The sequence below is a fragment of the Phyllobates terribilis genome, unplaced genomic scaffold, assembly GCF_046119375.1.
Source record: "Phyllobates terribilis strain yellow unplaced genomic scaffold, ASM4611937v1 Scaffold_4__5_contigs__length_816908805, whole genome shotgun sequence".
NCBI classification, from domain to species: domain Eukaryota; kingdom Metazoa; phylum Chordata; class Amphibia; order Anura; family Dendrobatidae; genus Phyllobates; species Phyllobates terribilis.
The window spans coordinates 3,170,059-3,186,657 of record NW_027362764.1 but is presented as its reverse complement, the minus strand read 5'-3'; the positions used below and the strand labels follow the sequence as shown (position 1 = coordinate 3,186,657).

At 48.4% G+C, this 16,599-nt stretch overlaps 1 protein-coding gene across 6 annotated transcripts in view; it reads right to left on the bottom strand.

The window, feature by feature from the left end:
• Positions 1 to 2,209: 2,209 nt before the first annotated feature.
• LOC141264764 (HEPACAM family member 2-like) overlaps positions 2,210 to 16,599 on the bottom strand; it is a 34,814-nt gene continuing 20,424 nt past the window's right edge. For 5 of the 6 annotated variants that reach the window (XR_012320006.1, XR_012320003.1, XR_012320004.1 and 2 more), the window contains 2 exons: positions 13,626 to 13,762; positions 2,210 to 2,320 (listed from right to left, as the gene is read on the bottom strand). Coding sequence is in view for 2 of the 6 variants with exons in the window: in XM_073677052.1 (XP_073533153.1) it covers positions 2,291 to 2,320; positions 13,626 to 13,762 (167 nt within the window). In the remaining 4 variants the exon portion in view is untranslated. Of the gene's footprint in view, positions 2,321 to 12,491; positions 12,659 to 13,625; positions 13,763 to 16,599 lie in introns of those variants that run through there. The other variant, XM_073677050.1, reaches the window with a different exon arrangement.

The following is a 16,599-nucleotide window of genomic DNA, read 5'->3' as shown; positions in this document are numbered from 1 at the left end:
ACCAGGAGTGGGTGATAAATGCAGAATTGGTGACTTGTTTCTATTATACCTTTTCTCTGATTGTTCCTCACCTGGTTTTGGCTCCAACTCCTGAGAAAAAAATACTGACCGAATACGGATAGTGGGGCCGTAGCCTAATAAAGAAATCTGCATTATACAATAAACTCCATTGATGAAAAACCAACAAACTTATCGATGATAATAACTAGTGGAGAAATATCACAACCAAAAGAGGGAAAGGATAGCTTTGGAGGAATGTATGTACAAATAATGAATCAAATGGGAAAGCCCATATAATTCTCCCTCTCTAAACAGGCTATAAAATGTAACTTTTAATCTTTATATTACAATGTGAATGCAGAGGGTATTCAAATATTATCCCTAATCAGACAAAATGATAAGTAGACTTCATGTTAGCGTCCCATCCCCTGATGACGCCGCTAGTGCAGTGAAACATGTTGGGGGGACACGTGCTGAGATTTATTTATCCCATTCATCTCTAGTGATGACTCCCCACAGGACCATCAGAACGGCATAGATTTTAGTCTATTGATCATTTTGGCTGATTAGGGATAATATTTTAATACACTCTATATTCACATTTTAATATAAAGATTAAAAGTAAAATTTTATAGCCTGTTTAGTGAGGGATAATTATATGGGTTTTGCTATTTGGTTCATTATAACTAGTGGAGGTGCAACTAACACCCCTCCATAAACACAGAGAATTCATGGAGCCTCAGAGCAAAGCTTGGAAACGGACCCACGCCCCACTGAGACCTCTGCCAAAAGGGCAACTATTCACCTCCCCCAGACCTTCATAGGGGATGGAGCTCAGCCATCTATAGTGGAATCTCTGTATATATATATATATACTGATGCATTAATAATATATATCCACTGCACAGCATGCAACAGATTCTGTATTCAGGTACCATCCTGTTAACAAATCAGATGTATAAATCTAACTTAATACAGCAACCACTAGAGGGAGCTCACTACCTACAGATTTATACAGACACCACTAGGGGGAGCTCACTGCATACAGATTTATACAGCCATCACTTTGGGGGAGCTCACTGCATACAGATTTATACAGCCACCACTAGAGGGAGCTCACTACATACAGATTTATACAGCCACCACTAGAGGGAACACACTACATACAGATTTATACAGCCACCACTAGGGGGAGCTCACTACATACAGATTTATACAGCCACCACTAGAGGGAGCTCACTACATACAGATTTATACAGTCACCACTAGGGGGAGCTCACTACATACAGATTTATACAGCCACCACTAGAGGGAGCTCACTACATACAGATTTATACAGCCACCACTGGGGGAGTTCACTACATATAAATTTATACAGTACCACTAGGGGGAGCTCACTACATACAGATTTATACAGCCACCACTGGGGGAGTTCACTACATATAAATTTATACAGTACCACTAGGGGGAGCTCCCTACATACAGATTCATACAGCCACCACTAGAGGGAGCTCACTACATACAGATTTATACAGCCACCACTAGGGGGAGCTCCCTACATACAGATTTATACAGCCACCACTAGCGGGAGCTCATTGCATACACATTTACACAGCCACCACTAGGGGGAGCTCAGTACATACAGATTTATACAGTCACCACTAGGGGGAGCTCACTACATACAGATTTATACAGCCACCACTAGGGGGAGCTCACTACATACAGATTTATACAGCCACCACTAGGGAGAGCTCACTACATACAGATTTATACAGCCACCATTAGGGGGAGATCACTACATATGGATTTATACAGCCACCACTGGAGGGAGCTCACTACATGCAAATCTATACAGTCACCACTAGTGGGAGCTCACTATATACAGGTTTATACAGCCACCACCAGCTGTATAAATCTGTATGCTGTGAGCTCCCCCTAGTGGTGGCTTCAATAAAAACATCTTCAGCAAAAAAGTAGAAGCAGTTCGGTGCTAGGATTTCTCCTACCACGTCCTATAGTTGATCTGTCCTCGGCGCTTATGGTAGATAATCAACTTTCATTAATCTTTTGTTAATAAACAATCAGTATTCAAGCAGATAATCCTTCTGAGGATGATTACCTGACATTCCAGGAGTCAAACCGCAGCATAGGACATAGTGTATGTCCCAGGATATAGGATGTTGTGCAAGATAGAAATCCCAAGCATTGATTCTGGTTTAAAGGAAGTTTATTATTGTAATTATTTTGCTTAGTTATATTTCATTTTTTTATTTCCTCTTTTTCCCAATTTTTAAAGAACTTCAGTCCGGCACTTTCGGGCCTGTGGAGGAAATGAAGAATCTAAAAATCTTGTACAAAATAATGTAATATTAGTCTAAAACAAATGCTATTAACTTTAAATGCGTGTGTTGGGGAGGATTGGGGACTCCTCAATGCCAAGCGGCAGCTGCAAAAGGAAATTGAATTTTAAGGGGAGGGAGGTAAAAACAGTGGCTATTATAGGGTATATGTGTGAACATTAATGAAGACTGCATTTGCATCTGATGTGATTTACATGTGATAGAATATGTGCACACGGAGGTTATTGGTTATTTTTGGAGGTGGTCAAAACCAATGAGTTTTCTAGTGGAAACCACTTCAGGACATGCTACTTCTTTAAGGAGAATTTTTGTAGGAATTTTTCATTTCCTAAAGCAATTTTGAAAAGTTTTTGTTGAGGTTTTTTTTTTCTTGAAGCATTTTTTTTTTTTGCAGCCTTCTGATTGGACAATGACTTGTTTGGAATGGATTCCATCTGGAGACATTATTTTTGTCTACCAACAGGCATTTATCAAAACCTGAAAAGAATGAAATATGCTCAAAAGACTGAACATATGAGCAACACAGTGGTTTTACAATAGAAATGAAAAGGAAGAGTCTTTCAAGTGTTTTTTTGAGTAATTTTTTTTTAGAGCGGACCTGTTCCAGAAGACTCCTTAAAAAAAAAAAGTCTGTGTGCACATAGCCTTAGAGTGGGGTAAATATATACCTCAATTAAGCCACAGCAGTTGCCTATCATTGTGGATTCAGATGGCCAGGAGACAGTTAATAGACATTTAAAGGAGTTGTCCACTACTTTCACATTGATGCCCTATCTGTATCCCGCACGCGGCACCCCCGCCGATCAGCTGCTATCAGTGCCGGCGGTGGCCACCGGCTGGAAGTCCTTACCTGCGGTGCTTGGCCATCAAGTTGTAGTGGCTGCCACATGGTACGGCACATCCGCCTCCCATTCAATTAAATAGGAGGCGGATGTGCAGTAACAAGTGCTGGCCACCCACAACTTGACGGCCAAGCATCGCAGGTAAGCACTTCCGGCCAGCGACCGCCGGCACTGAAAGCAGCTGATCGGCGGGGGTGCGGGACCCTGGCCTATCATACATTGATGCCCTATCCAAAAAGGAAGAGAAAAAAAACATACGACATAGGACCCAAACTATGAAAAAATACAAAATGTTTATTAAGGATAATACATTAAAATACATGGAGCTTACAGGCACTAAGTGCCATGTGTACAATAAACAAAAGGACCCCACCAGGAACCCTCACAGCAGTAAAATCATAGTGAACCATGATAGGGATATAGGCCAATGAACCATGGTAGGAGTATGAGCCAACAGGTAAGGGTATAAATTCTTTAGGACACAGTGAGTGATGGCCTAATAGAGAATAGTCATAGTCATAACATACCAGAGGGGAAGGGGGGATCCACCCCTACGCACGTTTCGGACACAGCCTTCTTCAGGGTCAATCAATGTGAAAGTAGTGGACAACTCCTTTAAGATTGCTCATCATAAATCATTTTGCATTCTAACTTGACCAAATATACATAATTGCATCTCCGGAAGCTTATCTCATCTTTCTACTGGACATGAATGCAACTCTGCTATAACCAGTTTGGATGCTTTGTGGTGGGATCTTTTGAACCTTCTTAACTTGAGGCTATAATATTTTACACTACAGTTACCCAGGCGTGTGCCTATAACGCATGCTAATGTAGCACCCTGAGGGCTCGGCTGCTACAGGGGTATTGCACCTCAAACCAGAGCTGTGATATTCCACTCCCGGGTAAGGATGGAGTGTGGACCAGGACTCGGTAGGCTGCATGTGTGGCACCCCAGGGGTCTGGTTTTCCACAGTAACAGCAATGTTATGTCTGAGAGCAGGTGGGAGGTCTCTTGGTCAGGGATCCTATGCATGCCACACCTCCTGCCCAGTCCTGGGAGGGGAAGAACTTCCCCTATATAAACCTAGGGCTGAGGCAGGGTGAGTGAGTAGAGAAGAAGCAGAGAAAAGAAGCAAATATAGGAAGAAACAACAGGAGCTCTGTGGGAGCAGTGTTACAAGGAGTCAGGGGCTGGCAGCTGCAGAGCTCGCCCTGACTGAGAAGTTATCACCGGACCCGGAGTCCGAGGCTGTGGGGACTAACTCCTATCCAGCAGCAGAAACCGACCGGCAGGGGATTGCAGGTCCTCTGGCCCAGAAACCCGAAGGCCCCGAGTCACCGGCCATACGGGTGAGCACCACACGGTACACTCAGGGACGTCGGCTACTTATACCCGCCTCTAGCAAGGTAGCCAGAAGAGTATCGTTAGTTTGGGAGGCCTACAACTCCGCCTGGCCAGGGGAGATCCCATCTGCTCAAGGACTGACCAGGCCCCAATCGCTAGCCAGTACTCCGGGAGGGTCTATCTTTGTCACCAGTAAAGACCCTGAACTACACAGTACCGTCTCCGAGTGGTTCCTGCTACCCCCATCATCCACGTCGGCTGCCCTGAGGCCATACCCCTCCCGTTGGGGGTTATACTATCACGCTGCACAATCCTACCACCGGCCTCAGCGGTCTGCCCTGCAGCAGCAGCTCCATAGCTGCATTCAACGGGTGGCGTAGTCGTACAACATCTACCGCTAATACAGCGCCACTTAGTCTGACTCCCTGGCCACGAGACTACAACCCTCAAGAGATCCGGCTCCGGGTAAGCTCCCGCATGCGCAACGCAGCGCGACACAGGCCCAGGGGCGCGTCAAATTTTGGCGTAGTCGGCAGGATCTCGTGCCCGCAACCACCGGGTACTGCGTGCCTGAAAAAGACTGTTCAAACTTACCTGTGGTGAAGATTCCCGCCATCCGGCGCCATCTTCCGCTTCCTTCCCGCCATCGGTGGAGTTTTCCCGCCATCCGGCGCCATCTTCAGCCTTCTTCCCGCCACACGTGGAGTTTTCCCGCCATTGGACGCCATCTTGAGGACGCCGCGCGGGAAGAAGAGGGGCGTGGACTCCGAAAGCGCGCGAGAACTGAAGCCCCGCCTCACGTCCGGACGTTGCGTAAGGTCCTGGAAGGAGCCCAGCAGACGCCGACGTCACAGGAGCGCGACGGAAGGTCCTCAACCCTGACGATCCACTGCGGAGCCGCGGCCTACGGAAGAGGATCATCGCGAGGTAGGCCACGGTCCACTAGGGGGGAGAAGGATGTCGGATACGGAGGAGAGCTTCACCGCTCCAACCCCCGCCAGCGCCACCGCTGTTGCGGTCATGTCTTTCACCATGCCCTATATCCCGGGGGCAGCCTGGCTACCCCAGTACTCAGGGGAGTCACATACCCTGCATGACTTTAGAGAAAAGCTGGATAGCCTCTTCCAGGTGTATCCCCTCAAAGAGGAGCAAAAAGTGAGCATCCTGGTGGCCCAATTAACCGGGGCAGCCCAAAGGGAGGTAAAGTCCTGGCCACCTGGGAGGAGGACTGTCGCAGGGATACTAACCCGGCTGAGGGACACCTTTGATACCCGCACCTCAGCCGAGATCAAGCTTAGATTCTACGGGTGCAAACAGCGGGCACATGAGAGTATAAGGGACTATGCCCTGAACCTACAAGAGGCCCTGAGAGCCATTAAGCAGACCGACCCTGACGGCGTGGGAGACGAGGACAGGCTGTTAACTGAACAATTTATAGAGGGTTTATATTGCAATGCCCACCGAACCCAGTTGCGGGCAATGGCCTTACAGGACCCTCATCTGGGATTTGCACAGTTCAAGGACAGAGCCATCCGGGTGCTCCGAGAACCGGCACCACGTGGCGTTGTGACCCACAGACGCCCCACTACCACCTACCACCAGGAGGCGGCGCCCTTGTCGGCAGGGCCTGTGGGAGCTGATGCGCAGGCTTTGAACAATGACTCGGCTCCAGACCTGCACCATCAGGTCCAAGAGCTAGCTAAAAGCGTTGCTGCGCTAACCCGAACTGTGCAGTCTTTACAGGTTTCCACTCCAGGGAAGATCCAGCTGGCATCCGGACCGGAGGACATCCCGTGGCGTCGACCAAGGAGGACCCCACCGGCCAGAGGAAGACCCAGCGACCGATACAACGAGGACGGACGACCCATCTGCCGCCGCTGTAATCAACCCGGACATATGGCAAGGTACTGTCCTTTAAACTGGCACAACCTAGGGTAGAGGGCCAACCCCTAGGAAAAAGATCATCAGGCCCATCAAACTGGCGCGACAAATATGTGGGAGGACGTCCAGTCTTGCCTGTGGTACTGGATGGCATTCCTATGAGTGCCCTACTGGACACCGGGTCACAGGTCACCACCATCCCGTACGTGCTCTTCAAGCAGTACTGGAATGACTCTGATATTACCCGCTACCCTGACGACGACTTGAGTATCATCGCCAGCAATGGTCAGCCCGTGCCACAGATCGGATTTAAAGAGGTGACCATTAAAATTGGTAGAGTTGAACTGGCAGCACAGGGACTGATCATTGTAGACATTGACAAACACGAGAGTCACCCAAAGATAACTCTAGGAACTAATGTAATTGAAAATTGTCTTGCAGAGGTGATTTTCCTTTTACAGCAGGTTGCCAAGAACGCCAGCTCCGGCGAGCAGCGAGTGCTCCAAAAAGAGATCCGGGCACTGATGCGACGGCAACAGGTGGAACTCTCCGGCGGTGAGATTGGTAGCGTGAGAATGTGTGACCCTTTCCCTATTGCCATGCCCCCAAAAAGTGAAATGATGATTTGGTGCCGGGCAGCTATTGGTCTGAGAGGTAGAGATTACCAGGCAATGGTAGAACCAGTTTACTCAGACAGCAGGCCCACCATCTTGACAGCACGGGGGGTGGTTAATGTACGCCATGGGAGGGTGCCCGTTCGCATAATCAATATCGGGAAGAGGGAAGTGTACCTGCCCCGGTATGCCACGCTAGCCAAATTATATACCATTAACCAAAATGCTATACAATCTGTGGAACCCTTGCCTCCATCTCACCCGGAGGAAGGTAACGGCTCTAAGAAAACAATGGAGGACTGGTGTCAGCAACTACATTTGGGTACTGACTCCACTCCCTCACATCAGAAACAGGGAGTCTATCGGGTGGTTCAAGAGTACGAGAGAGTGTTTAGTAAACACCCGTTAGACTTCGGGCGAGTCAAGGGGGTAGAACACCACATCCCCACGGGAGACCATCCTCCCATAAAAGAGAGGTATCGACCCGTACCCCCTGCACACTACCAACACGCCAAGGGGATGCTTAGAGACATGAAGGAGGCTGGGGTGATCAGGGATAGCTGTAGCCCCTGGGCAGCTCCACTAGTCTTAGTCAAAAAGAAAGACAACACCATGAGGATGTGTGTAGATTACCGGAAAATCAACCGTATCACACACAAGGATGCGTACCCCTTACCAAGGATAGAGGAGTCTTTGGCTGCTTTAAGATCTGCTAACTTCTTCTCTACCTTGGATCTCACTAGTGGGTACTGGCAGGTTCCTGTAGCAGAGGCGGACCGGGAGAAGACCGCATTCACCACCCCGATGGGACTTAGCGAGTTTACCTGCATGCCGTTCGGACTCTGCAACGCACCAGGAACCTTCCAACGATTAATGGAGTGCTGTCTGGGCCATAGAAACTTCGAGACGGTCCTGTTGTACCTGGACGATGTCATCGTATATTCTAAGACTTATGAGGACCACCTGAAACACCTGGCGGAAGTGTTCGAAGCTCTGGCAAGCTACGGCCTAAAGGTGAAACCCTCCAAGTGTCACCTCTTGAAACCAAAGGTGCAGTACCTGGGACACGTGGTGAGCGCTGACGGAGTGGCTCCCGACCCTGATAAGATCACCGCAATTAAGGAATGGCCAAGTCCCTCCAGTGTAAAGGAAGTGCGGCAGTTCCTCGGGTTGGTAGGCTACTACCGCAGGTTCATCCCCGGTTTCACCAAAAAGGCAGCTCCTATGCAGGACCTCCTGATAGGCCAGTCCCGGAAGGCCAAGAACCAGAAGCCGCCCTTCAGATGGGAGAAGTTGGAAGAGGAGTCCTTCCGCCAGCTGAAGATGGCCCTCACGGGGGATGAAATCCTGGCGTACCCGGATTACAGCCAGCCCTTTATCCTCTACACCGACGCAAGTAACATCGGGCTAGGAGCCGTGCTGTCCCAGATCCAGCAGGGGAAAGAACGAGTAATCGCTTACGCCAGCCGAAAACTGCGACCCACCGAGAGAAACCCTGAGAATTACAGCTCATTTAAGCTAGAGTTCCTGGCAGTGGTGTGGGCAGTCACCGAACGCTTTAAGCACTACCTCGCTTCTTCCCGGTTCGTCGTGTACACGGATAACAACCCGTTGACACACCTGGACACAGCAAGACTCGGTGCCCTAGAGCAGAGATGGATGGCCCATCTGTCCAACTACGAGTTCACAATCAAATACCGGGCAGGACGCTCCAATACCAACGCGGACGCCCTGTCCAGGATGCCAAACCTACCGGACGTAGGAGAAGATCCAGAGGGACTGGAAGAAGTCGAACTCCCTGCGTTCCACCGGCATGGGACTATCCAGTATTCCCACCGGGTAAGGAGTAAGCAAGCCGCTACGTTTAACCCCTTGCCTCACTACAACTGGGAGGAAACGCAAGACAGTGACCCTGCCGTCCGACTGGTGAAGGAGATGCTGACTCGGCCAGAGGCTCGCCTTGACCCAGACGCTCCGGAGGAAGCCAAGCAACTGTGGGCTGAGAAGAGTCGACTGTTCCTTTATAAGGGGAAGTTGTGCCGCAGAATGGTTAACTCCCGGACGCATGAACTAATCTGGCAAGTAGTGGTGCCACGAAGAGACGCAGCCATGGTGATGGAGGCATACCACGACGGGGCTGGACACTTCGGATGGAAGAAGCTGGAGTTCCTGCTGCGCGAGCGGTTCCACTGGGTAGGCATGAGGGGAACCATCGAGAGGTGGTGCAGAGACTGTGGCCCGTGCAACCTAAGAAGGAAGGACCGTGCCAGCCAGAAGACTCCCCTGCAGTCCATCGTCACCCGGCAGCCGTTGGAACTGGTAGCCTTGGATCATGTAAAACTGACCCCAAGCAGAAGTGGCTACGTCTACGCACTAACCATCGTGGATCACTACTCCCGGTTCTTGGTTGTCGTCCCCGTCAAGGACTTAACAGCTCGAACAGCAGCGAGAGCCTTCCAGCAGCATTTCTGCCGTCCACACGGGTACCCGGACCAAGTGTTGACAGACCAGGGACCTGCCTTTGAAGCGGAGGTCTTCCAAGAATTCTGCACTCTGTATGGCTGCCGGAAGATAAGGACGACACCCTATCATCCGCAAACTAATGGACTTTGTGAGAAAATGAACCAGGTGGTAATGGATCTTCTGAAAACGTTGCCCCTGGAAGAACGCAGTCTGTGGCCTGAGAAGCTGCCCGATCTGGTGGACCTATACAACCACATCCCGGTAGGTTCCACCAACTGTACCCCGGCTTACCTAATGAGGGCGAGACCTGGTAAGTTACCTGTTGACCTGGAAATGGGAGTCCTGACACCTGAGGACACTTCACCAGAAGCAGACTGGGACACAGAGAGGCAGCAGCAGTACCGGAGAGTACAGGAGAGCGTGGAGCGAAGTCTCTGTCAGGCTAGGGAAAGACAAGAGAAAACTTACAACCAGTATGCTCCCGCTGTTCCCCTGGTACCCGGAGAGCAGGTCTTGAAGAGAAAAAGACGGCTCCACAAGTTGGACGACCAGTGGGAGAAGGACCCGTACACCGTACTGCCCTCAAGCCACGACAACCCAAAGGTCTGTACCATCAGTAAAGACGGAGGGGAAACCACAACCATTGTATCCCGGGATCACCTGAAGAAGTGTCCCGAACAGCTACGGAACCCTGAAGAGGAACAAGAAGACCCTCGACCCGTAGAGGAAAGGGAAGACATGGTTAATACTGTGCTCGGAGACTTCCCTCGGTCTTGAACTCAAGTCAATGGTGCAGTTGTGGTACCCGTACTCACCTTCTTCCAACCAGCATCCCAAGCACCTACGGAGCAACAGGTAGAGCTGGAAGAACAGCCGGTCCAGGAAGCAGAAGACCCCACACCAGCAGACCAGGAGGATCAACCCTCTGCTTGCAGTGAGCCTGCCATATCCCTAGTGAGCCAAAGGGCCCGTAGACCGCTGCCCAGTTTACCCTTAACAGCTCCTACACCCTGTAGTTCAGGGCCAGACAGTCAGCTCCGTAGGTCCACTAGGGCCACTAGGGGCCAGTTACCCGCACGTTGGAGGATTTGAAGTGTATAAATTGTTTTATTTGTGGTTACCTGTTTATTGTTGCTTGTGTATAATTATGTGTTTCTAGTTATTTTTAGGAGTCCTTGGTGGATTTACCGGGAATCCTTTGTACATAGTTGGAGCGTAACCCAGGACGGACTAAAGACTGTTAAGGACTCGGGGCAGGACAGACCCCTACCTGGTTACGTCTCCCTGTTTTGGTGAAATGGACACCTTGCTTTCTTCAAAGACTGCACCCGGTTACGGACATGCCGTGACCACCTTTATGTGTTTCTTTAATGTTATTGTTATATCTTGTTATGTTTTTCTAAAATATGTTTAGTCCCGGAGTACTAAATTTCACTAGGGGGGAATGTGGCACCCCAGGGGTCTGGTTTTCCACAGTAACAGCAATGTTATGTCTGAGAGCAGGTGGGAGGTCTCTTGGTCAGGGATCCTATGCATGCCACACCTCCTGCCCAGTCCTGGGAGGGGAAGAACTTCCCCTATATAAACCTAGGGCTGAGGCAGGGTGAGTGAGTAGAGAAGAAGCAGAGAAAAGAAGCAAATATAGGAAGAAACAACAGGAGCTCTGTGGGAGCAGTGTTACAAGGAGTCAGGGGCTGGCAGCTGCAGAGCTCGCCCTGACTGAGAAGTTATCACCGGACCCGGAGTCCGAGGCTGTGGGGACTAACTCCTATCCAGCAGCAGAAACCGACCGGCAGGGGATTGCAGGTCCTCTGGCCCAGAAACCCGAAGGCCCCGAGTCACCGGCCATACGGGTGAGCACCACACGGTACACTCAGGGACGTCGGCTACTTATACCCGCCTCTAGCAAGGTAGCCAGAAGAGTATCGTTAGTTTGGGAGGCCTACAACTCCGCCTGGCCAGGGGAGACCCATCTGCTCAAGGACTGACCAGGCCCCAATCGCTAGCCAGTACTCCGGGAGGGTCTATCTTTGTCACCAGTAAAGACCCTGAACTACACAGTACCGTCTCCGAGTGGTTCCTGCTACCCCCATCATCCACGTCGGCTGCCCTGAGGCCATACCCCTCCCGTTGGGGGTTATACTATCACGCTGCACAATCCTACCACCGGCCTCAGCGGTCTGCCCTGCAGCAGCAGCTCCATAGCTGCATTCAACGGGTGGCGTAGTCGTACAACATCTACCGCTAATACAGCGCCACTTAGTCTGACTCCCTGGGCACGGACCGGGTCACCGCCACGAGACTACAACCCTCAAGAGATCCGGCTCCGGGTAAGCTCCCGCATGCGCAACGCAGCGCGACACAGGCCCAGGGGCGCGTCACATGCACCACACACCCCATTTCCGAGGGACAGCTCAACGGTGCTCCCACAAGATAGAAGTGCAGGCACGACAGCATCTGTCCCTGGCTGGAGTGGGGAGGGGTGGAATACCCAGTGGTGTAGGAGCAGATAGGGGTGGGTCTCTGGGCATAGGTAGGAGCCCATTGGTTGCTAGTCACCTGGGCTCGGGTGTCAGAAGGAGGTATATAAGGTGGGCACCATCTTAGGACAGGAGCCAGTTCAGAGAGGAGCTCAGCCAGAGAGGCCTGACAGGGAGCTGTGGCTCAGTCTGGGCCCAGCTCCAGAGGCAGGCCTGGAGTGGAGGCCAGGAACAGCAGAAAGAGAAAGGAAAAGGAACGGAAAGGAAAGTAAGAAAGGAACTGGAACGGAGGAGAAAGGAAGCAAGGAACACAGAGAAAGGCCCAGAGACACGAGGACAGAAGGAGATGCAGGGTGAAGGGTTGGCAGAACAGGGTACCGGAACCCAAATTGGTGGAGGCAACAGATTCCTCAGCCAAAGACCGGAGGTTGTTACCACATCTTGGTGCGACCCCTCACTACATCCACCAGAAAGGCATACCGTATAGGGTCAGGGAAACCGGGAGAGGTTTCGCCAACAGAAGGCCCGAGGAAGCTGGACAAAGGTGGGTCACTGGTGGGGGCGGTCAGAGAAAGGTAGAGAAGGGAGCTCTGAACCACACTCTGGAATTGCCTGGGAGTTGACAGAGCCCCTCACCTGGTGGACGCAGCACGGCTTGGGCAGTCATCGCCTGCAGCATTGACATGAATAACAACTGTGAGTAAAGCATTGAAAACTGCAACTGCACGTCTCTGTGGTTCCTCGCCGCACCAGCACCATTAGTACTGGGACGCTCACACCATCACTCCCATCATCTCTCACATTAGCTGCCCTGAGGCAATACTTCTCCCGTGGGGAGTCATCCCAAACTTAGCTGCGCAAACAACATCAGCCTCAGCGGTCTGCAGCGCAGCGGCGGTCCCCACTGACCGCAATCCACGGGTGGCGTAGTCGGACATTTGCTATACATTAAGACTGGCACTGGTTTGACCACCCTGGGCACGGACCGGGTCACCGCCACACGGAGACTACAACCCCCAGCATCCTACAACAGCGATCCGGCTCCGGGTATCCCCCTGCACAGCACAGGCCCAGGGGGCGCGTCACTTGCTACTATAGATAATAACCCGGGCCTCATGCTAACATTGCCAAGGTCATAGGCTTAAGCTAAGCACCTGGCGCCGGAAAAACTATTAATGAATAGTATGATTGACTCAATTATTCTGCAAGATTTACAAGTATTTTTACCTCTTTGATCATGATTACTATGCAGGGCTGTGGAGTCGGTAAGCCAAACCTCCGACTCCTCAATTCCCACGACACCGACTCCGATCTCCCTCATACACGGCTCATGTGTAAGTGATGAATTTACTGCAGCACAGATTCATCTCAGCTAAAAGTCCAGACCCTGAGATCAGGAATAGGACAGACATTTATAGGACATTTCATAACTTTCCCAAATACTTATGAAAAAAATATTCCCCACAAACTGCACTGAACTACTGCACCCAATTTATTATAGATTTTAGGAGTCGGTCCATTTTACACCAACTCCACCAAAATGGACACAATGGGCTCCGACTCCATGACTCCGACTCCACAGCCCTGTACTATGTCACATCCCTCAATATAGATCTAGAATACTGCAGGATACTGACCTGTCTCCACCATGTACAATGTAGGCCTATAATAACCAAAATGAAAATGGCCGCACATATTCCTCTTACAGCCAGGGGGTGTACAAAATGTGGTCCTTTTTCCTGTTCTTCCTCATCGAGGTAATGTTGTTTGAAATCTAAAGATACAACAGAAGTTAAAATCAATAGTGTAGTACACAAGAGGTGTCATATGTATCCGGTCTTGAGGAGAGGTCCAATTAACCCCTTTACCCCCGATAGTGGTTTGCACGTTAATGACCAGGCCAATTCTGACCACTGTCACTTTATGAGGTAATAACTCTGAAGCTTCAACGGATCCCCCTGATTCTGAGACTGTTTTTTCGTGACACATTGTACTTCATGATAGTGGTAACATTTATTTGATATGACTTGTGTTTATATGTAAAAAAAAATCAAAAATTTGGAGAACATTTTGCAATTTTCAAACTTTGAATTTTTATGCCCTTAAATCAGAGAGATATGTCACAAAAAAAAAAATAGTTAATAAATAACATTTCCCACATGTGTACTTTACATCAGCACAATTTTGGAACCAAAATTTTTTTTTTGTTAGGAAGTTATAAGGGTTAAAAGTTGACCAGCGATTTCGAATTTTTCCAACAAAATGTACAAAACCATGTTTTGAGGGACCACATCACATTTGAAGTGACTTTGAAGGGCCTATATGACAGAAAATACCCAAAAGTGACACCTCTCAAGGTGCTCAAAACCCCAATCAAGACGTTTATTAACCCTTCAGGTGCTTCACAGGAATTTTTGGAATGTGGAAGAAGACAATGAACATTTAACTTTTTTTCAAAAACATGTTACTTTAGACTTTTTATTTTTCCAAGGGGAACAGGAAAAAATGGACCCCAAAATTTGTTGTGCAATTTCTCCTGAGCAAAACGATACCCCATATGTGGGGGAAAACCACTGTTTGGGAAGGGAAGGAGCGCCATTTGAGTTTTTGAATGTAAAATTTGCTTGAATAATTAGTGGACGCCATGTTGTATTTGGGGAGCCCCTGATGTGACTAAACAGTGGAAACCCCCCACAAGTGACACCATTTTGGAAACTAGACCCCTCAGGGAATTTATCTAGATGTGTGGTGAGCACCTTGCACCCCCAGGTGCTTCACAGAAATTTATAACATTGAGTCGTAAAAATAAAATGTTCACATTTTTCCCCAAAAAATGTTTTTCAGCCCCCAATTTTGCGTTTTCATAAAGGTAACAGGAGAAATTGCACCATACCATCTGTTGTGCAATTTCTCCTGAGTAAGCCGATACCCCATATGTGGGGGAAAACCACTGTTTGGGCGCACGGCAGGGTTCGGAAGGGAAGGAGCGCCATTTGACTTTCAGAATGTAAAATTTGCTTGAATTATTAGCGGACACGATGTTGCTGTTGGTGAGTATAAGGATTTTTTTAATTTTATTGTTATTTTTACACCAGGACACAGCGGGAGCAGAATATTACTCTCAACATTGTTCCTTGCTCGTGTTGATCGCAGCATTCAGCAACCGGCACTTGGGAACAGCGCTAACTGTACCGCTAATTCCCAGGCGCTGGTACGTGTGCTCCTGATGCAGCACTGACACGGATAACTCCGGTACTGGTTTTCCCAGAACCAGAAATATCAGGACGTGTGAAACCGGCCTTACTCTGGACTTCATCAGGCCTCTGTTCAGCGGTGTCCTTTTTTTCAGAGGTTCACAAAACTGTGGCCGAGGGCACTTTTATGTACGCCTAATAAAAAGATGGACACCGTGGGATCATAGGCCAGATGGCATCCACGGTGCCTCCATCTGCCTCATTACAGGGAATCTTCCGCCGTGGGTTCCGTCTGAATCACGTATTTCAGAAATTTACACGGAAACCCCGGTGTAAGCGCTCAGTGCAGGATAAATGTGAGCTGAGCCTTACTGTGATCTTTGGGAGGCAGAATGAACAAATCATCAGCAGGTGAAGAATTGGTTTAATTTATTTTTTACACTGTTCCTCGTGCGGTATAAGTGATTAGACGACTTTATTCTTCGGGTCGGTGCGATTACAGCGATACCAGATTTATATCTGGTTTTTATGTTTGGCAGCTGTCACACACTAAAAAATGTGTTTTTTTTTTTGCAAAGACTAGTTTTTGCATCACCATATTTTGAGTGCTATAATTTTTCCATATTTCGACCGATAGTCATGTAAGGGCTTGTTTTTTGAGGGACAAGTTGACGTTTTCATTGGTACTATTTTCAGGCACGTGATTTTTTTAATCGCTTTCTATTCCGATTTTTGGGTTGCAGAATAAACAAAAAAACAACAATTCAGGATTTTTTTTTTATGCCGTTCAGCGTGTGGTAAAATTGATAAGGTAGCTTTATTCTTTGGGTCAATACGTTTACAACGATACTACATTTATACAGTTTTTTTTATGTTTTGGTGCTTTTACACAATAAAAACTATTTTATAGAAAAAAAAAAAAATTTTGCATCGCTTTATTCTGAGAGCTGTAACTTTTTTATTTTTCAGCTGATGGAGCTGTATGGCGGCTTGTTTTTTGCTGGACAAGATGCCGTTTACAGCGGTGCCATTTTTATTTACATTCGTCTTTTTACGTTTTATTACACTTTTTGTTCGACAGTATGATAATAAAGCACAGTTTTTTGCTTTGTTTTTTCCTTTATGGTGTTCACTAAAGGGGTTAACTAGTGGGACAGTTTTATAGGTCATGTCGTACTGGAAATGGCGATACCAAATATGTGTACTTTTATTGTGTATTTTTTTTTTCATAATAATATTTATTTATGGGTACAATATATATGTATATATATATTTTTTTATTATTATTATTATTTTTAAAAAAATATTTTTACAACTTTTTTTTTACTTTTTTTCCACTTTTTTTTTTTACTTAGTCCCACTATGGGACTTTCACTTTCTGCAGTCTGATTGCAGTTATAATGTATAGCAGTGCAGG